This window comes from Malaclemys terrapin, chromosome 13, assembly GCF_027887155.1.
Source record: "Malaclemys terrapin pileata isolate rMalTer1 chromosome 13, rMalTer1.hap1, whole genome shotgun sequence".
Classification (NCBI taxonomy): Eukaryota; Metazoa; Chordata; order Testudines; family Emydidae; genus Malaclemys; species Malaclemys terrapin.
In genome coordinates, this window is record NC_071517.1 from 14234072 (window position 1) to 14260600 (window position 26529).

General features: G+C 48.9%; 1 protein-coding gene across 1 annotated transcript in view; it reads left to right on the forward strand.

The window, feature by feature from the left end:
• The first annotated feature begins 4705 nt into the window (after window positions 1-4705).
• CDR2L (cerebellar degeneration related protein 2 like) overlaps window positions 4706-26529 on the forward strand; it is a 29614-nt gene continuing 7790 nt past the window's right edge. The window contains exons 1-3 of the mRNA XM_054047706.1: window positions 4706-5563; window positions 24536-24648; window positions 25580-25728. Of these exons, the coding sequence (XP_053903681.1) occupies window positions 5485-5563; window positions 24536-24648; window positions 25580-25728 (341 nt within the window). The 5' untranslated portion in view covers window positions 4706-5484. The remainder of the gene's footprint in view (window positions 5564-24535; window positions 24649-25579; window positions 25729-26529) is intronic.

Sequence of the window (26529 nt, forward strand, 5' to 3'; positions counted from 1 at the left end):
GATATATCTTGATTTTAATAAGGGTTTTGACACAGTCCCACATGACATTTTCATAAGCAAATTAGGGAAATGTGGTTTAGATAATATTATTCTAAGGTGGGTGCACAACTGTTTGAAAGACTGTGTTCAAAGAGAACAGGAGTACTTGTGGCACTTTAGAGACTAACAAATTTCGTCCACGAAAGCTTATGCTCTAATAAATTTGTTAGTCTCTAAGGTGCCACAAGTACTCCTGTTCTTTTTGCGGATACAGACTAACACGGCTGCCACTCTGAAACCTGTGTTCAAAGAGTAGTTATCAATGGTTCACTGTCAAACTGGGAAGACATAGCTAGTGGGGTCCCACAGAGATCAGTCCAGGGTCTGGTACTGTTCAATATTTTCCTTAATGACTTGGATAATGGAGTGGAGAGTAGGCTTATAAAAATTGCAGATGACATCAAGATGGGAGGGGTTTTGGACGCACTTTGGAGGTGAGGATTAGAATTGAAAACAATCTCGACAAATTGGAGAATTGGTCGAAAATCAACAAGATGAAATTAAATAACAACAAGTGCAAAGTACTTCATGTAGGAAAGAAAATCAAATGCACAGCTACAAAATGGGGAATAACTAGCTAGGTGGTAGCACTGCTGAAAAGGATCTGGGGGTTATAGTAGATCACACATTGAATATGAGCCAACAATGTGATGCAGTTGTGAGAAAGACCAATATCACTCTGGGGTGTATTAACAGGAGTGTTGCATCCAAGACAAGGGAGGTAATTTCCATGCTCTACTTGGCACTGGTGAGGCCTCAGCTGGAGTGTGGTGTCCAATTCTGGGTGCCACACTTTAAAAAAAGATGTGGACAAAATGGAGCGAGTCCAGAGAAGAGCTACAAAAATGACAAAAGGTTTAGAAAACCTGACCTATAAGGAAAGATATTTTAAAATGGGCATTTCTTGAGAAAAGAAGACCGAGAGGACCTAATAACCGTCTTCAAATACATTAAGGGCTATTATAAAGAGGACAGTGATCAATTGTTCTCCATGTCCATTGAAGGCAGAGCAAGAAGTAATGGGCTTAATCTGCAGCAAGGGAGATTTAGGTTGGACATTAGGGAAAAATTCTAACTATAAAGGTAGTTTAGCTCTGGAATAGGAGGTTGTGGAATCTGCATCAATGGAGGTTTTTAAAAACAGGTTGGACAAACCCCTGTCAGGGATGGTCTAGATTTACTTGGTCCTGCCTCAGCGCAGGGGGCTGGACTTCATGACTTCTCGAGATCCCTTCCAGCCCTACATTTTTATGATTCTGCAGACAACTCTCCGCCATTGTGTGTGGGCAGGGAAGGGGCAGGGGGGGACTGCTGTGGTCTGATATAGATCTAGGAAGTTCTACCACACAGACGGCAGTACTTCCTCCAAACACTTCACTATATCAACCAATTGGCATCTTTGGTAGTGAGTCTTGCAGTGTGCTCAGGGATGACAGAGACTGGGCGGCGCTATACATCTTGGGACAAATTAACTGATAGGTTAGGCTCAGTTCTACTGACATCAGTGCAAATGCATCCACTTCTGCCAGGGATGAGTTTGGCCCCCTGAGCTCAACTGCAGGTATCAAAACACGCAGCTTTTCACATACCCACCTACATGTCGGTGAGACCTCTTCCTGTTCCCTTCCCTGATTCCCAGTCAGGCCTCTATGGCTCCTCATTTTTTTCTGAATTAAATTCCCTCCACTCTTGAGGCCTTGTTTCACAACCACTATCCACTTTGCCAAGGAGGCCTGGATTAACTTCCCTTCAGAGCTTATCAATGCTATTCCTTAACAGGAGCAAGGGATTGATCTTGAGCAAGACAAGGCACTTCCTCACCTTAGGCTCAGCCCGCTCAATAACTAACTCCCAGCCCAGAGACTGGCATTGCCAATTAGCACCTAGGAGACTCAGTCATGGACCAGAACCCCATTGTGCTAGGTGCTGGACACAGAACAAAAAGATGGTCCCTACCCCAAAGAGCTTACCCAGGTCTCCTCAAACTCATAAGGGCAGACTGTAAGCACAAACAGCTGATTGCTTTGGGGGCTCTTTGCAGACTTGGCCACTTCCTAGTTGGCTGTCTCTTCCTCGTCTATTCTGGGACATCAAAGGGAGGAGGTGACTTTCTCCCCAATTTCCCTCCTGCTTCTCCTCCAGCAGCTTGCAGTACTTCAAGACTGTAAGGCAGGATGGAGAACACTGCCCCTGCCTGGCTGTACTAGGTGAACCTGACTGCACTGTATTTGATCATTCTAGAAGCAGCTGATCCAGACTAGAGCAGGCCGGGTGGGTAGTGTCTGGCCTGCTTTCCAGTGATCTGCACAAACGTCAGAGAGCTAGAGAGTAAAAGGTAAGCCACAGAAACCTACAGTAAATAAGAATCCCGAGCCCTGAGGTAAGTGAGTGAAGCAAAGTCATATGTGATGGTTTGGGTGGAAGTGTGTGCAAGTGATAAGGAGTATAATTTGCACTGATTTCTCATTCAGTGGGTGTGCAAAATGAGGGTCACTCACATGCTGAGGCGGTGGACAAGGTGCAGAGCTGGAAAAGTAACTAATGGGGGATGTATGAAAGTCTGGGGTGTGTGGATTTGGGGTGGGAGTTTGTTTACCGCTTCCAGCTTGCTGTTAAGAATAATAATAATTTTTTTAAAAGTTGGCTGAGGAGGATTGGAGACCTCACTCAACCTGAGGGTATTTCTCTGTTTGGATATAATACAATAACTTTTGGACACAGCATTCAATCAATTCCAGAATTTCAGGGAATGTTCTAGGCATTGTTGGGCAGAATCCCACTGATTTGGGGGGGAAATCAGAAAACTGGTAGGCAGCATACAGGGGACACATAATGCTCCTGCTATCTGCTTAGCCAAGCCATAGCTTCAAGCACCTCTGCCATTGTCTAGAGATTAAAGAACGGGTTGATGGCCCCAATTAACACCTTCCAGCATAACGGTAGCACATCTCATCTCTGCCCATCCTCACAATAGAGTTTAACATGTTGACACCCTGAATGATTTATCCCCCAGACAGAAAGGAGAGAAATAATAATGGTGGGGGAATGGGGGGCTCAGAGATCCCCTGGCACAGGGTGGGGCAGAGAATGGAGGACTCTGATATGAGGTAGAAGGGGATGCACACAATGCCCCTCATCTGGGGAATATGGGGACCCTGGTATGGGGAGGAGAGCATGGGGGAATGGGGGAGCACACAGAATCCCACAGCATGGGGGAGAATAGGTGCCCCTGAAATGGAGGGAATGAGGGCACAGATAACCCATAGTATGTGGAGGAATGGGGAGATCACAGAACCCCTGGTGGGGGGAAAATGGGGTACCCTGGTATGGGTGGAAAGAGAAATGTGAGGCATAAGGGGACAAAGGGGACATGGAGGAAAGTGGGGGATGGGGACACACACATAGCCCCTGGCATGAGGGAGTCTCTGTAATACAAGAGGATGGGGAGGTGGCACACAGGCAGATTGTGGAGAAATGAAGGAATGCAAAGAACCCCTGGTCTGTGCAGTGGGCTCAGCCTATAGGAGCTACAAATGTGTGACCTCAGTTATTATTATTAAGAGTGACCTACAGACCCTAAAAAGCAACAGAGGGTCCTGTGGCACCTTTGAGACTAACAGAAGTATTGGGAGCATAAGCTTTCGTGGGTAAGAACCTCACTTCTTCAGATGCAGTGAGGTTCTTACCCACGAAAGCTTATGCTCCCAATACTTCTGTTAGTCTCAAAGGTGCCACAGGACCCTCTGTTGCTTTTTACAGATTCAGACTAACACGGCTACCCCTCTGATACTCTACAGACCCTAACGGAGCCTGGAGTCCCATCGTATTAGGCACTGTACATACACACATTCTGTACCCTACAGAGTGCACAGTCTAAATAGACAAAGGATGGGAGGAAGGAACTATTCTTCTGCCCAATTTACAGAAGGGGAACTGAGGCACCCAGTGACTTGCCCAAAGGTAGAGCCCTGCGTGGATACAAAATTTGTATCCGCATGCGATCTGCAAGCATGGTCTGTGGCTACCTGCAGATTTGCAGGGCTCTATCCAAAGTCACCCAGGAAGTCTGTGACAGAGCCGGGAACTGAGTCCCAATCTCCTGAGTGCCAAACCAGTGCCATAACACCACCATCCTTCCCCGTTTCCCAGTTACGCCCCTGTCTGCCCGCTTGGGGCGTGTATTACACTGGTTTTGCACACCCGAATGGCTGCCAGTTACACACACCACTCCACCGCTGCTCACATCACCATGCACTTTTGCCCACTATAGGAATTTGCCTGGTCAGCTATCAGTTGCCTCCGCTGGCTAATTGGTGCTGTCTCTGCGGGCAAGAGCTTGCCCTGCAGAAATCCTTAGCACACCTCTTCCTTATTGCCACGTCTTACAGCTGCCATGATAGTGCTACTGCCACATGATCTATCCCGGGCATGTTCCCTGCTGAATGCACAACAGCAGCAGCGTTTTGAATGAAACGCTCTTCTTTCCAGCTGGGGAGAATCCCCCCCAGAGGAAAGCAGCCCAAGTGATCATGACGCTTTTCCTTTCTCCGTGCAACACGATCCCACCGCCTGCAAACAAACATCCGTGAGGACAGCTGGAGCCAACCCCTCCTCCCTCGAATGTGCATAGTCCTACGTCGCCTGCCTGGCACCATTCCGGGTGCAGCCCCTGCGCGGGCTACCTCGGAGGTAGGGATGGGTGGGACTTGCACGCCTCAGATCCGCCTAGCTAAAATGCATCTGAAATGCCTCTGATTAAAGTGTGGGGTGGAAGAAGAGGGAAGGGAAGGGAGAGCCCCCCCCCCCTTTTGCATGGCTTTACATGCAGCAGTACCATGCTAGAGGTCTCCACCGAGCTGCAGAAACAGGAACTAGCTGCCTAGGAAGGTTCCTCTTTCTTTTGTGCATCACTCCGATATCCCGGTGCAAAAAAAAAAAAAAAACCACCCACCACCCCTGCAGTCTCCAGGCTCCTAGTTAATCCATACAAAACCGCCCCTCCGGCCAGTCGGACTGGGAGCAGAGGGAAGGAAAGGGACGCCTGCCACGTCTCAAACCCCCTTCCCTCCCCGCCCCTTCGTCTCCCCCTCACAAGGGCAGATGGATGATGGAGACGGACAGAGAAGGTGATGCAAGAGCAGGGAGCGCGTTTGGAGCCTGGTACCAGCTGTAGCAGCTCAGTCCACAGGACAGCTGCATTGTCAGCGGGCAATACTGGCCAATCTCAGCCCTGCAGCCTGGCCCCCGGGCCCTACCCGCATCCGCGAGCAGAGCTTTGAGCCGCTGGAGTGGATCCCCCCCGCCCGCGTTAGTCCTTAACCACCCCTGCTCTCGCTGCAGCAGTAGCCCCCTTCACGCTCCCAGCCTCTCGTGGGTTTACGGCAGTGGGGTTTTTTTTTGTTTGGTTTTTTAATGCTGCGTGTCCTTCTGGGCTGCGGGTGCTAAATGCTGAGCGCTGACAGGATGGAGGAGTTTCCAAGTGAGGAAGAGGAGCCCTGGTACGACCAGCAGGACCTGGAGCAGGGTAAGGAATGGTTTGAACCCACATCCGAGCCAGGGGGAGGACCTTTGGGAAGTGCAGAGTGCAGACATGCTGCAGGGGGGATAATGAGGGGGGAAGCAAATCTTCTTTCTAGGAGGAAAATAGTCTGTTCCCTACCACCCACACACCCCTCCTTATTTTCAAATCCCATCAACTCTGGTGCCTGTAAGATACCAGCATCTGGATGGAAATCTAAATGCAACCATCACAGGTATTTAATAGTGCATGGGAAGAGCCACGGTAAACTTTAAACCCTGGATATAGGGAGAGAGTCAAATACTGCTCCTTAGAGACTAACAAATTTATTTGAGCATAAGCTTTCGTGGGCTACAGCCCACTTCTTCGGATGCATCCGAAGAAGTGGGCTGTAGCCCACGAAAGCTTATGCTCAAATAAATTTGTTAGTCTCTGAGGTGCCACAAGTACTCCTGTTCTTTTTGCGGATACAGACTAACACGGCTGCTCCTCTGAAATACTGCTCCGTTACACCGATGTCAATCTGGTGGAACTCCATGCACTTCAGTAGAGTTATACTGGTGTCAGATTGGCAAGGGCAGAATCCAGGCCAGAAAGTTAAAAAACCTAGATAGACTGTTTAATCTTTAGATAGATTAGATTAAATTAGAGAGAGTCAGGAGAGGCAGTTCAACCAAAAATCAGAAATAACTTATCCCAAATTGAGGACATATAGCAAATTTTCGAAAAGCTCCTGCAAGATTTAGGAGCCTACATGCAATAGGACTTAGGCTCCTTAGCCCTGCAGGCCCTTTGGAAGATTTTACCCATCTGCCTCAAAGGCAGCAGAGAACTGGGGAGGGGGAGAAATAGCAAAAGTTTAAAAAAAAAAATCTGACTCTTCACTTGTGAAGTTTTGTTTTAAAGCAACAGTCTGTGTTCATAATTCCACCTGAACATTTGCATTTGTTCCATACAGTGTTCATCCTAAAGACTGGGGTGGGGGGTGGTTCGTGGCATTGTGTGTTTGGTGGTGGTGGTGGTTGTTTTTGCTTATCTTCATATTTTGAGTCAAACTTCAATAAATAAATGACTGCAAAAACTGCTCTCCCATTTCAGACCAGAGGCCCATGAACTAACTTAACTGGCTGTCTCTGCTCAATGAAAATCAATGACACTAAAATAAGGTCACCAGTGTGATTTTTTGTGTGTGTTATATGCATAGATTGGGGTTTTTAACAGTCAACTGTAAATAAATAGTTGATAAGGTTGTCCAGCTGCATGTGTATTGCTCGTCAGCCATAACCACAGTAGATGGTGTTGTGATCTAAAGTTTTCACAACTTCAGCTGAAGGGCAGGGGCTGAGGAATTAACAATGAAGACAGAGCCCTCCCAGTCAATTTCCAACTCTGCTTTCTCAGCTGCTGGAAGAGAAATATTGCCGGATAGCAGAACCTGTTTCACAAGATATGATGCCTGAACTAAACTGGGACCTGGGTGGCCCAGACTAGTCAACTGAATAAATATTATGGGTTCTTGAATATCCAGGATTCACTTCGTTGGGGGCTTCTTCCCATAGCTCCTAAGGGACCTAGGCCCTGCTATGGAACAGAGATGCAAACCAAAAAAACAAAAATGAATGTAGGAAACTTAGAACAATGAGGGGCTTGTTTATTTTAGCCTTGTAACGGCCTCTGTTTCATGAGTCAGCATTTCTAATGTAAAATATTTACAACACTAAAAGTATCTTAAAACCAGGTCAGATTCACATCTCCATCACTCTGGGGTAAATCCAGAGTAACTCCACTGATTCCAGACTTACACCCACATAACTGAGATCAGAATCCAGCCCTCAGTTTTTAGGGGATGGAAGAAAACAATGTTCATTTAAAGGGTTTGCAGTCTCCTATGCAAGCGGGGGCTATATACAAATATTTGTATCTAAGCTAACCCTGAAAGGGAGTCACAGAAGCCCTTAATTGAAATCAATGAAATGGTACTGCAGGGTAATTACAACAGTAATTAATCTGCATGATGCACAAAGCTCTTCAATAAGGACACTGCTATTACAGCATTTTTGTTACAGCCTAATAATGTATGGTCAAATCTTCAATGACAACGTGCCGGTCATGGTGCTGTTAGTTCTTAGGAGGTGGCAGAGTGGAGGGGGAATAACTCAAGACGGAGTGAGATTATTAGGCGTTATGCATTACTAAGAGGATCAGAATGCCAGCGGCCCATGGGTCACAGAGAAAAGGCAGTGCTTGGCAGACAATGAGATGATAAAAGGATATGCTACAAGACCATTTATTTGGGCAAGGGCTGGGAGGGCGAAAGGCAAACTAGTACCAGGAGAGTGGAGGCGGTTTGGATGAACCCGTTGGTTGCTGGGACTTTATCATGATTTAGCAGTGTCATCAAATATTTATTATATTTATGCCCAAAACTGTTTGCTAAGCAATGAGCAGCTTAACTGGGAGCTCTGTGATGCTTATGTTTATTAACTACTTGGGTACCAGTAAGTGTGTAGCATAAATCACAACTCCAGCGCTACTCCAAGCACCTGCTTCTTTCCCAATATGCCCTATGGAGCCCTCAGCACTTTAAAAATGTTGCTGAAATCATCTATTTTTTAAGAGAAAATAAAACCCCAATCATTTTCTTTCTGAAGCACCCTCGTAATTGCTAATTATCCACCAAGCGTCATGAGGGTGCTAACGTATAAAAAGATTCAGTCTCTACCCCTAAGGAGCTTGTAGTATGTGTGTAGTTCATACACAGACAAAACAGTTCTGATGCATGATTTAGCTGATTTCACTGCAGAATGGTCTAAGCGGCTGTACTAAGGTCACCATCTCCCCTAGAGGTGTAGATTCAAATTCCAGCCCTGAAATCTGACAGCTGGTAAAGTCCAGCACCAGCAGGGAGATGGACCAGAGGCTCTAACTGGACTGTTTCACACCTATGATTTGTCTCTGGAGATACTTGTGTGGTTTAAAAAAAAAAAAAAAAGGCTATTCTGCTACAATTTAAACGACGCTACTGATTTCTGGGTTGTGCCTCTCCAATTCCGCCAATGCTTCTTCCTTCCACGTTGTCTTAACACAAACTACATTCCAAAGGAGGATACATGCAGTATGAGCTCAGTTTAGCTACAGCATCATTTTCCATCGGCTGGGGAAAGGTATATTGGGGCTTGTGACTTTAAGAAAGGAATAAAACAGGAGTGTATTGACAGTAAAGTCACAGAGAGAGGGGACAATGAGCCTTTCCCTAGCAGCTGGGAAAGGATGATGTGGTTAAAGAGACCTCATGCTCCATGGAAGGTCTGTGCTGAGAGAGCTCCAGAGAGCGAGGATGAGTTGGAATTAGAAAACCCAACCTGGAGAGAATAAGGGACACCTTTTCCGTTCATTGCATTTGCACTAAAAACAAACGCACGCATTCAAAGTAAATTGCACTTGGATTCTAAGTGGACACCGAATCCAACAGCTCTTTCTACTCCTCTCCCAGGGTTCCTTCATCTTCCTTCTATGGACCTCCCAAACAAGTCCTCCTTTCTGTCATCCCTCTCCCTAGTCCTCAGAGTCCTGCATCTCCCCCAATGGACTCTTTGGTCATTCGCTCAGATCTCCAGCCAAAAAGCACACAGTGCAGCTCAAGAAGAAGGCTGCAAAGGTGACATTTGCACTCCCCTGATCCTGGGCCAGATCCCCCTACTGTCAATCAGAACAGCCTGGAAGCTGCTCTAAGTTATACCAGCTGCTAACAGTTTCAAGGGGCTAACACAGCAATAGAGGGGGTTGAGAGAAGTTGAAGGAAGCCCTGGTCATAATCCCTTTCCCTCAGACACATCTTCATGCTGGCAGCAGGGAGGGGAGTAGCATAGAAACCACTAAGCAAGATCTCTGCCACTCTACATCCCCCTACATTGGTGCGATCCTCTCATGGCCAGGTTTGCAGACTGTGCTATTCTGCACCAGTAGCGTGGTGCAAAGCAGCCTCACCACAGTGCAGAATCTGGGCCTTGCAGCTTCAACATCCCTGAGATCTCCAGGCCTAAGTATCCTGCCTTATTCCTCCCCGGGGCATTTGTATTGCTTATTACATTGCATACACCTCTACCCTGATATAACACGACCCGATATAACACAAATTCAGATACAACGCGGTAAAGCAGTGCTCCGGGGGGGCAGGGCTGCGCACTCCAGCGGATCAAACCAAGTTCGATACACTGCAGTTTCACCTATAACGCAGTAAGATTTTTTGGCTCCCAAGGACAGCGTTATATCAAGGTAGAGGTGTACTCAGAATGAAAATGACACAAGGTGCTGAGCACTCACAGCTCCCGTTGACTTACAGGGTTGAAGGTGAAGTCACAAGTGTTCAGCACCTCTAAAAATCAGGCCCTATATATTGCCATGGACCCAAAAACATGTGGGATGTGTAGTAGGATTAGAGTCTGCATTAACTAACAATCACAGCGCCTGGTGTGCCTAGGAGACTCAACCCCCAGTTTTCTATCATAATCTACATTAAAACATGGTGGTCCATAAAGCTGCAACTACCACTCCAGGAACGAACTAATCACTGCACTGGGGTGCCCAGGACATCCCAAGTTCCATCCCTCCTGATGCAACAACCCGGGCTGCACAGCTTTGGAGAGAAGTCACAAGCATCACCTGATCTCCTGGATTGCAGTGGTTGTTTCCTCCAAAGCTGCACAGTTGGAAGGACCCAGGATCTCTCTTATTTATTTATAAGTGTGACATTGAATGTGTCTTGGGTAATGGAAAGTTTTCAGTGACTAATTGCTGAGCCACTTGAAAATCAGATGCTTAAAACAACAAGCACAGCACAGCAGACCGGATGGCCAGATAAAATGTGGAAAAGGGAGCAAATTTAGCTCTGCATCCCAGCTGGGGAAGAATTGAGATTCTCTGAATCTGAAAAGTTCCCTGTATAAAAATCCCCAAATCAGCTGTAAAAGGCAGGGCAGTGGGGTGTAGGAGGACCCCACGTAGAATCTGTTTAGGAATCTCCTTTCATAATCCCACGTAGAAGCTCCTTTCAACACCATCTGCTAAAATTCAGGCACATATTTCCAGATGTGGGAGGCAGGAATTAGAAGAGAGGAAAACCAGATGGATTCTCTGCGTCTCCAGCCCAGCTGACCAGAGGTATTTCTCCTTGGCTAGGCTGTGCCTGGAGGATTTGCTGTATGAATCCTAAAGGACATTCCAGCCATAGCAAACCACATTATTACTGGGGCTAGGAAAGTCAGAGCCTAAGAGCAACTGACCATTTAGAAACAGCCCAGTCAGTCTGATGCACCATTCTCCCATGGACACGACTTTGGTTCTTCATACTTTTCCTCAGTACCAGACAGAGTTGGCTGGTGACAGGGAGACGGATTTTATCCAGTGTGGCAGACTGAGGGGGAACCACTCAGAGCGAGAAGGCAAAAGGCCCAATCTTGCTCCCACTAAGGCGACGGGAGCTTCCAGGTTGACTTTCCACATGAGGTGGCGGGGATCAGGCTCTAAGTTAGAAACAAGGCAACCCAGCCCAGAAAAACTAGTTCTAATTACAATATTTAATTAATATTTAACAAATATTAGTGTTAAGATGGGGGCTCAATCCTGCTAAGTGCTGAGTTCTCATCAGTGATCAGACCCTTTGCATATAATAGGACAGTTCTGCTTAACATGTTCTGCTGTGCACACCTCGCTCGCACACTTTCAGAGGCCACCAGCCTCCATTGCTACCAGAGTTTTAAATGAAGAGAGGAAGGGGGAAGCAAGCTCCCCCAACTCCCTTTGGAAGCCCCTAAGCATACATTTCTTTCTGACCAGTGGGACTTAATGCAGCTTTGTGACCGCAAGGAATGCATCTTTCTGCTAGAGCTGCGCTGCCCTTTAGACACACTCAGCAAATCTACACAGCTCAGGGCTTTAAGGCGACGTGCAGTAGCAATATGCAGTCTCTTCTCAAACCCAAGCAACCTGCCGGGCTTAGCTGCAGAAGCTGGTGTTATATTTGCTCTTTCATCCGTGCACCCCATTGCCTGGAAAATGTTCTGAAGGAGAAAGAGCGCAGGCCTCAAAGTTCTGATCCTTGCACCTAGTGCAACTGTTTGTTTGTTTGTTTTTTTAAGTGAATTTAGTTTTTGTAAAAGGTGCTGGACGATAGCCCTAGAGACTGAATTCCTCTGTGTTATCTAAGAAATAGGTCAGATCCCCTAATGGTATAAATCAGCAAACTTCCACTGACTTCAGTGAAGCTGTATCGATTTGCACCAGTCAGGGATCTCATCTGCAGGGTACAGGATGGCCACTAACAGTGCAAGCTCCCCTCTACAGCCCTGGTAACATGCCCCGTCTTAGGAGTGAGAGGGTTCAGTCTCCAGGCCCATTCAGTCATCTCTGACCTCTCTCTGCCAGTTATGGCAATATTGTTATCGTAGGTGTCATGTCGTGCTGTTACGCATAGTCTTCCAAGTTCTTTTTTTAAGTATGCAAGCAAATGTTCAGTCCTGGGAAGACATGCTTGGTTGTTGTTAGCTTGAAGTTATTCAAGGGTCTCTGTAGAGGCAGTGGTCCTTGGAGGCAGAGCTTGTGCAAGCAACAGAGGAATTTGCTCTCTGCCTTGGGCTCTGGTTAGAGTTAGTTCTTGAGGCAGAGCTGCTCCCTCGGCACTGGTGTTGGGCAGAGACTCCTGAAAGAAGGTATTGCCCTGCATGTTGTTTGTGTCAACCTCTGTTCCAGGACTGGGAAGCCAAACAGCAAGTCCCAGACATCTGCCACCACAAGGGACAATAATATTGGAAGAAGGGGGAACAGTATTTTTCCTTATGTAGATGCTTGTCTCACGGTTACAGAGCTAGCTGCACTTCTACAGTCTCAGTGCACCCCTTCAGGTTTCTGGCCTTGTGCTTTCATCGCTCTTAGGGTGAAATCCCATGATCCTCCTGCTCCTAGATTGGGTCCTTAACTACTGTAACGCATGTACCAATCAGGATTACTCAACACGCGACTGGACTTGGGCGCCTCTGGTTCTTCCTCTTAGGAGCTGTGACCAACAGTGAATACAGAGACCCAAAACAGCACTCTCAAAACGAAGTATTGTTTAATCTTAACTGTAGAAACACAGCACAACATAAGGGGAAAGGATTTTTAAAGCAACTAAAGATCTTCACACAGCTCTCTTACCTGGAGTCTTAGGTAGGCTAAACTTTTCCCAGGTTTCTGTTTGAGAACCACTCGTCATCAGCAACCATCCCCTTCCTGATTGAGAACTTTTTACCCCAAACAGTCCTTTGTCCCAATTTTCCGGGGCTTGGATCCTACAATCAGGGACCCCTTGCCCACACCCCTGATGAACTGGTCCACTGAGCTCAGCAGGGTGTCAAAGGTGACACTTCAAAATGGCTGGCTCTAGCAATGTGGGGGGGGGGAAAGAGGGAAATGGGTGGCTATCTAAAGCCATCGTCCTCTTTCCTGCGTATGTGCAGCCAACCTCTTCTTGAATTAACCCCTTGTATTCACACTATAACCCCTTCTTACAACAGTCAGACTTGACCCGAGGAAGAGCTCTGTGTAGCTTAAAAGCTTGTCTGTCTCACCAACGGATGTTGGTCCAATAAAAGCTACGACCTCCCCCACCTTGTCTCCCAATATCCTGGGACCAACACAGCTACAACAAGACTGCATACAACAGTCCGACAAACGTATACAATTCATACATTATTACAGGCAGCTCGTCCACCAAGAACTGGACTGAGATCACTAATTCATTTCATGTAGGTCACTCAATCGCCTCCAGCTGATAATGACTTGCTGATACTAATTGCTAGGCTGTTTTTGAACTAACAATCTAAAGCAGTGGATTTCAACCTGTGGTTGGAGGCCATAGACTATGTCTAAGGGGTCTCCGAAAGGTTGTCGTTATCACAGAACAGTTGTTTTCAACCTCTGGTCTACAGACCTCAGGGGGAGGGGAAAGGTGGGGTCCACAGACTATGTCTAAGATTTCCAAAGGTGTATGTACCTCCATTCAAAATTGTTTAGGGATCCACAAGTAAAAAAAGGTTGAAAAGCATTGATCTAGAGGGAAATGGCTTTATAGCCTATTCCCTAACCCGGAAACAACTTATGCTAGAAGGATTGTGCATGGCCTGAGTTAAGAGGCACAGATTCAGCTGTGAGTAAGGGACCCTCAAGCCCAGCCAAAAGAGGAGGAGATTCTGGCCATATACCCCCTGACTGTAGCTTTGGACTAATGGGACTTCTAGACATTGAATATGTGGCTGTGAAAAGACAGAGAACAAAGGAAATAAATGACAGGCAAGAATGTGGTGAGGATGTGTGTACTGTTTCTTTAAAACTAAAGCAAGAAGCCAGGCAGGAGGGGTACTAGGGGAAATTATAGGCAGATGCTCTCTGGTGTAGCAGAGAGAGAAGGTAAGGTAGGGATAATTCTGTTTTCCTTATTCTTCTGTTTAAGTTCTTTGTTTGGTGCTAAAAGAAAGCGACTCTTTCTATACACCGTCGTCATATGGCAGAGCACACGGGGCAATCAGAGGCAGAAGTGTTGGTAGGTAGGTGGCTTCCAAGCTTGCCACACCTGAAAGACTGCTGCTGGAATAGCATGGGAATCAGCGTGGTAACTCATCAAGAGGCCAGCCACTAACTGCTCTGCATCCATTGTCCCCTCCCGCAAGAATGCTGCTCAGAGGCATGGAGCCAACTCTTGCTGATGAAATGGAAGGCAAAGACAATAGGGCTGGTGGCGGTGGCCCGGGAGAGCCGGAAGCACTGAAAGACATCAAATCAATGTAATAAGTAGAAGGGAAGGAAGAATGTACAAGACACTTGCATAGACAGCCAGAGGCACGAGCACAACATTAGGGGCATGAATCTCTTAAAACCGGTGCAGCTCCATTGGCTTCCTGACTTACACCAGCGTAAAGGAGAGGAGAATCAGACTGTCACCGGGTGGCTGGCCCCAGTAAATGAAGCCAGTCCAGCTCCCCTGTGCCAGAGCAGGTGGTTCCATTAGACCAGTTAAGAGGATGGGGCAGCACTTGGCGGCGCCAGAAGGTCAGGGAATCAGAGCAGACTGGTTCAGTCAGGAAGGACAGGTGAGAGCTGCCAGAGAGCAGGGGAGTGTAGGAGTCCCAGAGGGAGGCATAAAGTGGTTTCTGGCTGGCGTCCCCAAGCCCATGAGTCAGGGCTGGAGAGGGCGAAAGGCAGGGGAGCAGCAGAGGTGCTTACCCTCCATCATCTCTGGGGATGGACAGCTGGACCCATAGGAACGATGAGAGGGCCGGCCGGGGGGGGAATACTCCCCTGGAAAGGATGCTCCCAGCAAGGTGGTTGTGGGGGTTCCCACTGGGAAGAGCAGGGTTACGCTCCAGTTTGAAGGGCTGGGCGGGCTGTGCTGGTCCAGGGACAGGAAAAGACAGACAGAGTTGGGGCTGTGCTGGGGAGCGCTGAGAGGCACCACGGCTGCACTGGAGAGCAGTGGTGTGGTGATGGACAACAGGGCTGTATTTGATGCTGGGGAATACTGGATGTGGCTGAAGGGCTTTTGTTATGATTTATATGCACAGGGGCCATTTGCCCTAAGAAAGACTGTTGGACTATTTTTGGGGACACTAAGGCAGGTGCACTTGTCACATGGCAGCTTGCCACAGGAAGATGCTCCAAGCCAGGCCACCTTCCGACACGGACCCTTAGTAGTTTACACGGAGGTGCTTCTCCCTGAAGAATTTGTCAACCGGAGGCAAATCTTATCAGCTGATCTGGCTAGGGAAGCTGCTTCTCCTTTCACTGTAGAGCTGCCTGGAGGAGAACACTGCCCAGGAAAGTTTCAGCATCCTCTTATCTCCCGGGCAGCTGAGACTTTTTATTTCTTTATGAACCGTTTATGATAGGTGCCCGATAACGGAGAGTCAAAGTGACCAATCGCTGAGCCACTTTGAAACCACTGTGCCTAAAAGACAAACACAGGCGAGAGGCTGTGACAAAGCAGCTGTTTAGACAGGAGGTGGAGTATGGCACGGAAACGCACTGCTCCCATTGGAATCAGTGCCAAAACACAGGGTGCCTTCTGCAGGAGCAGGATTAGGCCCACTGGGTTTATATACGTGTGTGTACACAGGCACTCAAAGCGAGAGAGAAAATCCTTGTGATAGGTTAGTGTTCCAAAGTGACCCCTGCCAGGAAAGTCTACACCTGTGACCATTCAGAGGGGAATTTCTCCATGGGGTAGAAGAGAAGAAAGAGAAGCTAATGGAGGGAAAAAAGAAGCTATTTCTCTTATCCATTAGCAAAAGGAGAGAGATGGGGAAGAAGGAAGGAATATAAAGAAGGAGGGTTAGATTGCAAGAGAGAGTGAGCAACAGATGCTGGAAAAGTTGGAGGGGGCAGATTCACTCAAGCTGCCACAGTGAGGTGCAAATTATACTTCCCTGGGCCAGCCTTGCCCCTGTGCCCGGGGAAGGTCGGTTGGGGTTTTCCACTGGGTGGAGGATAGCAGCTTAGGGTCTGTCTGCACTACACGCACTACAGCAGCACAGCGACAGAAGGGGTTTTCCCATTGCTGTCGTAAATCCACCCCGGGGGCATAGGCCAGCTTACCGATGTCTCCCAGGATGGTGAACTGTTCACAGCCCTGAGCGAAGGAGCTAGGACAACCCAAGTTTTAGATGTAGGCCAGGCCTTAGTTTGTGGCTGGGGCTTCACTGTAGCCTGTCACACACAGGCTCTGAAGCACCTGGCATTGGCCACTGTTGGAAGACAGGATATTGGGCTAGATGGACCATTGGTCTGACCCAGCATGGTCGTTCTTATATTCAGCCCCCTGCCCCAGCTGCCCAAGCCATGCTCCAACCCCAGCCAACTGCTCACTGTGTGGGCTGCACTGGCTCCCACTCCTGGCAAAGGGGAGGTTGCAGCAGGTATGCACCACCACCACCTCTCCCTCCACAGATTTTCCACTGCCAACAGCCTCTGCCATAGAGGCTGGGGGATAGCAGAATCCAACTCAGAGGCTACACAACAGGGTATTGGGGAGGCAAGCAAGTGAGGCCAAGAAAGGACAAAGAAAAGGAATGACAAAAGAAAAAGTCCCAGCAAATCTCATGAGCTCAGCAATGAGATCCATATGCATCACGGTTGTTCCTGATCATTATAACCCATTTGAGATGAAGGAGGGAAATCAGGGAGGGAAATCAGAGGCTCTGCCTCTGGTGGATTTAATGACTAGAGCGGGTCAGAACACTTCCATTTTGCAGAGACTTATCAGTTCCTACGAGGTTTTGGTTGGTGGGGGGAGGAGGAAGACTGTGCACACATGCATGCAGCCGGGTAGATACGGTGATCTGGGATGAAAAACTCTGCTCTAAGTCAGGCAGAGCAAGGACTTCATCCTGGATCTGATACACCACAGGCCTGGCGACAGACAGACAGACAGACAGACACACACACACACACACACCTTCCCAAATCAAACAGCCCTGGGTTTGATCAAAAAAAACCTCCAGACATTTCATTTTTGCATACACCAAAGGTTTTGGTGTCATTCCAACGCAAAACTAAACCAAATCTCAAAACCTCAAACATTGCCATGGAACAGAACGTCAAGCCATGCCCCTCTCTCCTGGCACCACTCCACCTGTCCCTGCCATCCCTGCCTCAGTTATTTTGGCTTTGAAATGTGTCAGATTGCACCACACATTACACCTATTTAAGAAGCAATTCCCCAGGGAGAGCGCACCTGAATCACCCTCCCCCTACAAGAGCTTTATCCACCCCAGTACACACACTGCAGATTATTCAGCATCTTGCAGATTTCCATCAGCTGGAGCTTGGTCTCGCTGTACTCTGGGGAGTTCCATTGTTAAGGTTTCTTGAGAGCTCTAAGCTCTTAATGTACAGACTCACTGCATTGCCTGTGGTGGAGCAGCGACCATGGTAATACAATATGCAAAGCCTCACTGGAGCTGATCCTCATTGCAATGGGCCCCGAATGCACCAACCTCCATTAAAATCACTGGGGCAGATCCCCAGTTGCTGTAAATCAGGGTAGTTCTACTTATTTAGATTTAAAATGATAAAGACACTTCTCCAAGGCTCTTGGCGCCCAAACCTTGTACTTACTGTATAATTAACAATTCAATTCAATCTCAGCGGCATTCAAATCATCTGTGCCAACTACCATCTTCAGCAACTAGGTTGCAGACCCTCAGCCTTCTCCAGAGATGTTCTCAAGCAGGTGCCTTTTACAGCGTGCCTGGAAAAAAAAAAAATCACCAACTTTGGCCTATTTCAGACCGAGGTGGGGAGCAAATTCCAGAGTCCCAGAGCCCTCCCTGCCAGATGTTCCCTCTCCCTTCTAGCAAGAGGATCCAACTCAGGCGCTCTAGTTGACTGTAGCTGTGGCCGCATGGCACAGGGAGAAAGCCGATACCAGGTCATAGGGCCTTACGCTCCACCTGGAGACCAAGGAGTGCACTTAAATCAGTGGAGCGACACCAGTTTACACCAGCTGAGGAGCTGGCCCTTTGATCCCGGTTGTCAATGGTTAGACTTCAGCATAATTCCATGATGGATGAATCTGGCTCATTACAACAAGCAGCGGAGGGTCCGTGTGTGTGTGTGTGGGGGGGGGGTGTTAAAGCTGCCAAGCACCTGCCATTAGAATGGCAGGTGACTAGCCCTGCTGCTTGTGCAGGGGCTGCTTTTTGTACCCTAAATAGCTCAATTATCTAAATGTAAAGAGAAAAAAAAAATCAGAACTACCTGCTCCGTATGACGGGATCATATCCGCCTGCGTAAGGCCATGTTAATAAGGAGCCCTGCTCAGTTAAAAGGATCACAATTCTAGCAGCAGGGAGCAGGCAAAACAAACATCAGACCCCCAAATCCCCCAAACAAACCAATGTCTTGTCAGATGGTGAAGGAAAATACCCCTCGGGGTTGGCCTTTGCACCGGAGCCCGTGTCCCACAGACTCAGCCCAGAGGGTGGGGGGCAACAGTGGCATTAAGTCACCCTTGTGCCCTCTCTCTCAGGGGTTGCGCTATGCAGGCGGGTGCAGCAGCCAGCGTAAAGCAGAGTGGCCAAGCGAGGTTCGATTCTATTTCATGGCAACCCGTATATGCTGGCGATGAATGTGTCTTTGGCTATGCCCGGATCCCTGGCAGAAAGAGCCACCTGGGAATGCCCCAGACATACAGTCTGATCCACCATCCATCGAAGTCAGTGGAAAGACTCCCACTGCCTGCAGGAGGCTCGCTGGGGGTTTTCCCCACGAGGCATAAGGACAGCAGAATACCCCTACACTGCCCTCTCTTTCAGATCCCAGGGTAGGGGTACCCTAAGCACGTGACTAGAGCTGTCCTGCGCTGCTGAAATAGCCTTGGAGTAGTTTTAACTTATCCCGGAGACTGGAATGTTCCCCAGCTGCCTCCTGAATCCCAGGGGGTGCAGACTCAAAAGGCAGCAGTGAGCTACCTCTTTTCTGCCCTGAGTTCAGCTTAGCGGCCCCTCAGAATCAGAGCCCTTCTCCCCTGCCCAGTCCCTCCACTCATCTAGCCCTGGCCTTCCCTCTGCCACTCCACACAACCTGATCCTTGTTAATGCCAGAGCGTCTCTGCACCCCTCAGCATCTGCAATAAGCTTCCTGCATCTCCCAACCCCAGAGCAAAGCACACCTTCCCTCCCGGGGCTCTTATATCTGCATAATAGCCTCGGCTACCAATGCCTATTTAACTCTGTAGCTGTATCCTAGGTCTCTGGTAGGGGCCAAAGGAGGCCCTGCACAATGAAGCTGTGCTGGGTGAACCGCAGTGGCCATGTCAGAGCCCATTACTGAGGGCAAGAGAGCCTTACGCCTTGTCTACACTACACAGTTGTGTCAACCAAAGTCAGCTTTTGTCTGAAATGCTCCTCCCGCCGATGTAACTCCCCTGCTATGCCGACATAATAAGAGCACCTCAACGAGAGGCGCTGGGCTGATGTTGGTGTAGTTAGGGTGGGTTCTTCACAATGGCTGTTGGCTGTTATTCTTGACGGCTCCAGCTAACTCCAGGGCTGCTGCCTGGTCTCTGCTCCAAGCCAGGTTGCCACCCAGGCTCCAGGTTTAGGCTGCTGCCCAGGCTCCCCAGTCAGAGCCCAGGCCAGATAGCAAGTGTGAAAAATCAGGGGGGGGTAATAGGAACCCATATAAAAAAGAGCCCCAAATATTGGGACTGTCCCTATAAAATCAGGACATCTGGTTACCCTAGAGCCCTGCCGCCCTTGAGGTTCTAACTCCCAGCAGTTGACTGGACTCCCGGTGCAGATCTCCCCGCCAAAGGCAAGCAGCCCCGGGCCGCTTCCCCTCCACTCCTGGCTGGGAGCACTAAGGTGAGAAGCCTGGGGGGCAGCTGGGCTCCTGGTGGGGAGGTGCATGGAGCTGAGAGCCCTGGCTCTGAGTCCTCACACTGCCCCTCTTCAGTCGGTGGAAGCGCTCCTGGTGAGGACGCACACCTCCGACAGAAGGAGGGTAATGTGGACATCGGCCGCTGCAGTAATTAATGCGGTGGCTGTAAGTCGACCTAGCACAGGTCGACTTATCTTTGTAGTGTAGACATAGCCTTAGTTTGTATCTGGATTGTTGCACCATAATTCACACTTGCTGAAGGGGTGAGTTGTCTCGCACTCTATGTGCAGAAGGGGAGTGGAGGTAGGTTTCAGTGTAACAGCTAAATCAAGGAGATGGTCACAACTACATCCTTGTGTAACACTCTAACCACCCCCTGAATGATCTGTGGGCAAAAATAAAACAGGCAGCAGTTTCCAAGGTCTCAGCAGCTAAGAAAAAAGGAATGGGGCATCGGAGTCCTGCTGAGCAGGAGTCAAGCTTGGCCATAGGTCCTGCTGGGACTTATGTGAAGTAAGATATTAGGGAGCTGCCTCCAGCTCCCTGGCTGCCCACGCACATCCATGTGCCCACAACACCTCTTGGTGGGAGGGAAGAGCCAATCAAGAGACCACCTGAAGTGGGTGAGAGGAGACCCAGATCTGAGAAGAACTACAGACGAGGCAATACGGTCAATGGCACTGCGGCTGGTGGGCTGCATTTGTGTTGGGTCCCTGGATGGAGGACTGTAGGGTTGAGTCAGGTTACAAATACCAGAGCAGATGATCCTCCTCTTTCCTGCCTTGCATCTCTTGGCCCCTTACCCACTCTCTTTCAAAAAAAATGGGTGTGGGGGGGGGAAGAGACTACAGTTTTCTGCCTCTGAGCTGTAGAATCTCTTTACACCTCTCCCCAGACACTGCCTGTTTTCTAGTTCAATTATTGCTGACAGGGTCCTTTAAATTATGATGCAGGATCCTGTGTGGCCTAATCCACTTAACTCAACCCCAGCTGATTAAATTGGATGCCATATGGTTGGAAAGAACTGATGTAATCCCACACAGAGGGGGAGTCTCTTGCCTCATTACCTGGAGCGCAGCGTGGACGCCCCTCTTCAGGTTTCTCTGTGCTGGGGGTGCCTTCCTTGCCAACCAGATTGGGCTGGATAGGAGGAGATTTGCAACATGTCTATGATTGGCAAAAATACATGATCTGGGGAAGGATGGGAGATTGTCAATGGAAAATGCGGTTAACCACAACCCAAGCAGCTGAAGGCGAAGCAATTCTCTCCAGCCCAGCTGGAGTCTAATATACCATTCCCCCGTCTCTGTCAGGCATTCGGTCCCCTGAGAGCACTTTGGAAATTGGGGGCTGTTCCATGGCTAAAGGAAGGTGAAGGTCGTCTACGTACCAGTAGTTGTGCCGATATATTGATTACATTCATTCCAGTGATTGCAGCTCTCAGACCTGGTCACTCTGATAGTCATTAAAAGGTCAGATCTCAGATTAACCCCCACAGGACAATCCATGGCTGGAGAGCAGATTTGCAGGGAAAAGGGAGAAGGATGTGACTGCCAGCCAACCAGCACAGGACAAGATCCAGAGAGCTAGCCCTGTCTATAATGTGAGGTTTCCCAGCACAACCAGCCAAGGTGCATTGCCATTTGCCACATACACAAACACTCTTCCCACATAGGCTCCATTTTGCAGATGGGGAATCTGAGAGGTTAAGTGACTTTCCCTAAATCATATGGTAAATCAGTGGCAGAGGTGGGAATACAACCCAGGAGTCCTGACTCCCAGGCCATGTCTTCACTACAAAATTATGTCGACCTAACTTACGTCGGCACACAGCCACTGCAGTTATTAAATCGCTTGTGTATGCGCACGCTTGGCTCCTTGTTTGGCAGTGCGCGTCCCTCACCAAGAGCGCTGCTATCGATTGCATTGTCAGGGTGGGGCATTGTGGGATGGCTCCGGAAAGCCAGCAACAGTCAACATAAGCAACGCAGTGTCTACTAGGGTGACCAGATGTCCCGATTTTATAGGGACAGTCCCGATTTTTGGGTCTTTTTCTTATATATGCTCCTATTACCCTCCATCCCCGGTCCCCATTTTTCACGTTTGCTGTCTGGTCACCCTAGTGTCTACACTGACACGGCGTCAACTTAATTACATTGATCGTGACTCTACACCACTCAGGGAGGTGGGCGTTACTAAATCGGTGTAGAGAGGCACTTACGTCAATGGGAGCCAAGTTTAAGTGAAGACAGTTTCACAACGCATGGCAGCTTACATTGACCTAACCACATAGTGTGGACCAGACCTCCGCCCCCTGCTCTAACAATTAAATATCACTACCTCCTAATCGACTGCCAAGTCAAATTAACCTCGGGAAGAAGCTGCAAATGCTTTAGGCCACAGCATAGCGATCCTGAAATTCATCCTACATTTGGTTATTTAAGGGCCAGAGTGGGTGTTGTAATGTACTGGGGAAATATAAGTGTATCGGGCCCAGTGTCCCATATTCACAGCAGTATTGCCAAGCCCAAGCATTCTAAAATCATGAGCCAGGCCCCTTCAAAAAAAGGAGACTTTAAAAATCAGGGATTTGGAACTGGGCTCCTGCTCCAGAGCAAGCTCCAAGCAAAAACCTGCAGCACCACTGCTCCGGAGCTGCTCCGCACTCTAGCTCTGGGCTCTGCTCCAAAGCCCTGTTAAAAATAATAAAACCGTGAAGTTCATCTTATTTACTTTCTGGTGCTGGAGCCTGTAGGGTCTACATTTTCAAGGTTTTCTCTTCAACCATGAGGGTTAGCAATTCACTTTTTTTTTTTAACTGAAAGCTGAGAGAGTCTCACATAATCACATGACTCCAGGAGCTGGGGCTTTCAGAAAAACACCAATTATTGTGAGACGCACAGAAATATTGTGAGAGTTGGCAACACTGCGTTACCAGGCTGAAAGGCAAAGGGCTTGTTTTTATTTACCACGGGAAGGCTGCAGGGGCAGGGGGAAGAACAGCGAGCATGTGAGTGATTTGGAGACATTGCAGAGTTACTAGCCCTATTTGGGGAACTCAGCAGATGCCAGTGAGTAAACTTACTGCCCTGATTGTAGCATATTAGACGCAGCCCCGCCAGCACAAGATCTAAACCCCATGGAAGCTGGGTGCAGTTCCATAAGAGCTAATCATAGGGAAGGCATTTGGAACAGGAACTCGCTAATTCCAGTGTGAAAGCTGGGGGGGGGGGGGGCGAGGACTAGAGGGGCTCCGGTCTCTCCCTCCTACCATAGTAACAGACTCCAGCAGTGATCGCCCAGAGGGACTGCTCATTAAAGCGCTGTGACAGCAAGCAGAGAAGGTGGGATTCAATTAGCACCTCAGTGCCAGCACTGTCCCTTCTGCATCCCGCCAGGGAGGGATAATTGGGACAGCTACCCCTGCTGCTCTCCCAGTGACTAGGAGAGAGAGGCTCGCCTGGAAAGACAGGCAGACTCAGGAGCTAGCCAAGTGTCTGAATCGCATGCCTGGAGGATGAAGAACTTGGGAACCAGTTAAGTGGCCAAATGCCAATTTGCCCTCCGGGCAGCCACTCCACACCGCTGCCTCCGATGCCCACAGACAGACATAAGGTGCCATGACAGCCAATGACAGAGCCAGCTGTGTGGAGGCTGATGGAAGAGACCGCGCTGTCTCCCCCAGGCTGCAGGCAGCTTTTATTACTCATGTCACTATTTGTGGGCAAGGGATGCTGGGGGAGGGCTAGCCACTGCCTTAAGTGGAGAAAAAAATATTTACTGAGGATCCCCCCCCGCACCAAGGACTTCCAGGTGCTTTACACACTATGGGTTCAACCCTAAGAGGTGCTGAGCACCCCAATTCTCATTGACCTCAACAGTGAGAGTGGAAGGCACTCAACATCTTGTGAGATCAGCCCTTGCAGGCTCCTTCCACCATCCTGAGCCCTCCTACAGTCCTATTAGGGGACAAAGAGGCCATCTAGCTGGCTTAAATAGCCAACTGGGGAGTCTCTTGATGTATGGGGACTCCAGGAGTGGCATAAAACCTGTATAGCTGGCAGGACACAACCCTCTTGCATCAGGAATTGCATTGAGGAGACGTGGCCAGCGTCTCCTGTGCTCCAGTTCTCCCCCAGCAAGTAGGACGTAGTTTAGAACAGCCTCAAGGTTGCCCTATATTACATCAGGGGCTGAGCTGGCCCCTTTGCAATTGGGTGAAGCAGAGGATTGAGCCCTCATTGAGGACTCTAGGACTGGCCCCTGTCTACATACAGCCGCCTGAAATGCAGTCAACATTTGGAAAATGGAGAACAGCAGACAACTAACCAACAGTGCATGGCACCACGGTGCGGGGGAGGAAAATCGTGGTCTCAGGAGGTACTCAGGCAAACCACAACTATTACCAAAAGTGCCCTAGTGTCCAGGCAGAGATGACAGGAACTTGGTTTTCAAGGTCTCGTCTGAACAGCCCACACCTCAGCAGCTCTACCCAGTTGCCCTGCTGGTCTTCAGACCTCTGGTTCCAGGGAGCCCCAATCTCAGCAATTTGTCCCTTTTACTTTTCAGACCTGCACTTGGCAGCCGAACTGGGGAAGACATTGCTGGAGCGTAATAAAGAGCTGGAGGATTCGCTGCAACAGATGTACGCAACCAATGAGGAGCAAGTGCAGGAGATAGAGGTACAGATACTGCCAAAGCCCAGGATAATTCCCTGCTGCTGCTGCCATCTGAGGGGCTTGGCTGTGAGAAAGCGGGGGACATTTTAGCCACCTCACTGCAGCCAATGGGACCTGCTAGGCTGTTAAGAGAGTGGAGGGATGTGCTGCGGGGGGAGGGGAGTTAAAACCACATATGGAAGGGACTGAACCAGTGGTGGATTAAGTCCTAATACAGCAGATCAGCCAGTCTGGGCTCCATACTTGGAGGGTCCCTCTGCCCCCCCAATTGGGAGCCTCTGTTTTGGTTGGCTCTAGGTCGTGTTCAGCCTTATTCTGTCCCTAAACCAGACCCCAAACCGACTTCTGTTCAGAATGTTGTAGAAAGGGTGCGATCATTCCAGTGCCTGCCTGCCTGATTCCAGTTCTTAGTGTCCGTGATTAGTAGCCATCTGAGCATGGAGCCCCATGGTGCTACTCACTGCACTAATGCAGAATAAGAGACTGCCCCTGCCCCAAAGACAAGACAGATGCAGGGCGGGGGAAAGGGAGAGGACACACAAGAGTGAACAATGCAATGGCTGCAAATCTCACGCTGTGGGAAAATAAATGAATAGATTCCACAGTCCCTCACCCCACCCCACAGGCGGAGTGGAAGCATTTTAATAGCAGCACATCACTGGTCTTTGGCCAGCAGGGGTCATTGCAGACACTCAGAGAAAAGCGTTTGGGAGGCTGGGGAAGAGTGAAGGTAACATGGTTGCTTTAGGCAGATGAACCAAAAGCATGAACTTCCCTGGAAGTCAGTGGACAGTGAGTGATCTCAGTATCTTGCACGATCGAGTCCCCTGATGACAAAGTGAAAAGGGAAGTGGGTGGTTCAGGGATGGGCTTTGTGCACAAGCACAGGTCTTGCATCGCCTCACATTTCATGGACTCCTGAATTTTTTTGCAGTACCTGACGAAACAGCTGGAGATGTTGCGCCAGATGAACGAACAGCACGCGAAGGTCTATGAGCAGCTGGACCTCACAGCACGGGACCTGGAGCTGGCTAATCAGAAGCTTGTGCTGGAGAGCAAGACGTCCCAGCAGAAGATACAATGGTAATGCTCCCCACTGCTTGTGTTGGATTCCTTAGGTCAGCGATCTGATTGGTAACCAGGGGACCAGGGTGTGGTAAAGTGCTTTGCCTTGTAGGGCAGATGACTAGCAGTCCTGAACAAGAACATATAAGTGTTTGGAAAAACACCTTGAGTTCCCCCATTCCCTGAACTACAGGAGCAGAGGCATGTCAAGAAGCTCTAAAGGAGAATAATGCCCACCAATCAGTACTAGGATACTAGTTCCACCTCTAGAGCAGCCCAGACTTGGTTATTCCCTGCCAGCTAACACCAGTTTATCAATAACATTTTCCCTTCTAAAAGGAGACCCTGGCCACGGTCAGTCCTTGTGAGCACCCGATTGTTACACTGTGTCTTGTACAACACCACGTCTTTTAAAAATGGCTATACATGCAGAAAGCTTTAGTGTCACAGCTCTACTTACTATTTTACAAACTGAACTCACAACTGGCGTAGAAACCATCCCTGGCCAGTCTCTGCCTTTTATTTTTATGGGAGAAAGAGAAGGAGGAATAAACTCGCCATCATCCTACTTTAATCTTTTAAATGCTGAGATATCCTAGGACTGAGCAAATTCCCAGGTTATTGTTCTAGCCAATTGACTCAAGAATAGAATCCCAAATTATTGCTCTTGTCTGCCACCTCCTCCTCCACCTGCCCCCTCCACACAGAGGCACCCCTCATCTAAATCAAGAAAGAAAACACTCAGGCAGAATTCATCACAGTTAGAAGTGCACCCAAAATTTCCCCCGTCTAGGGCTTTGGGCTATGCAAGGAATGCAG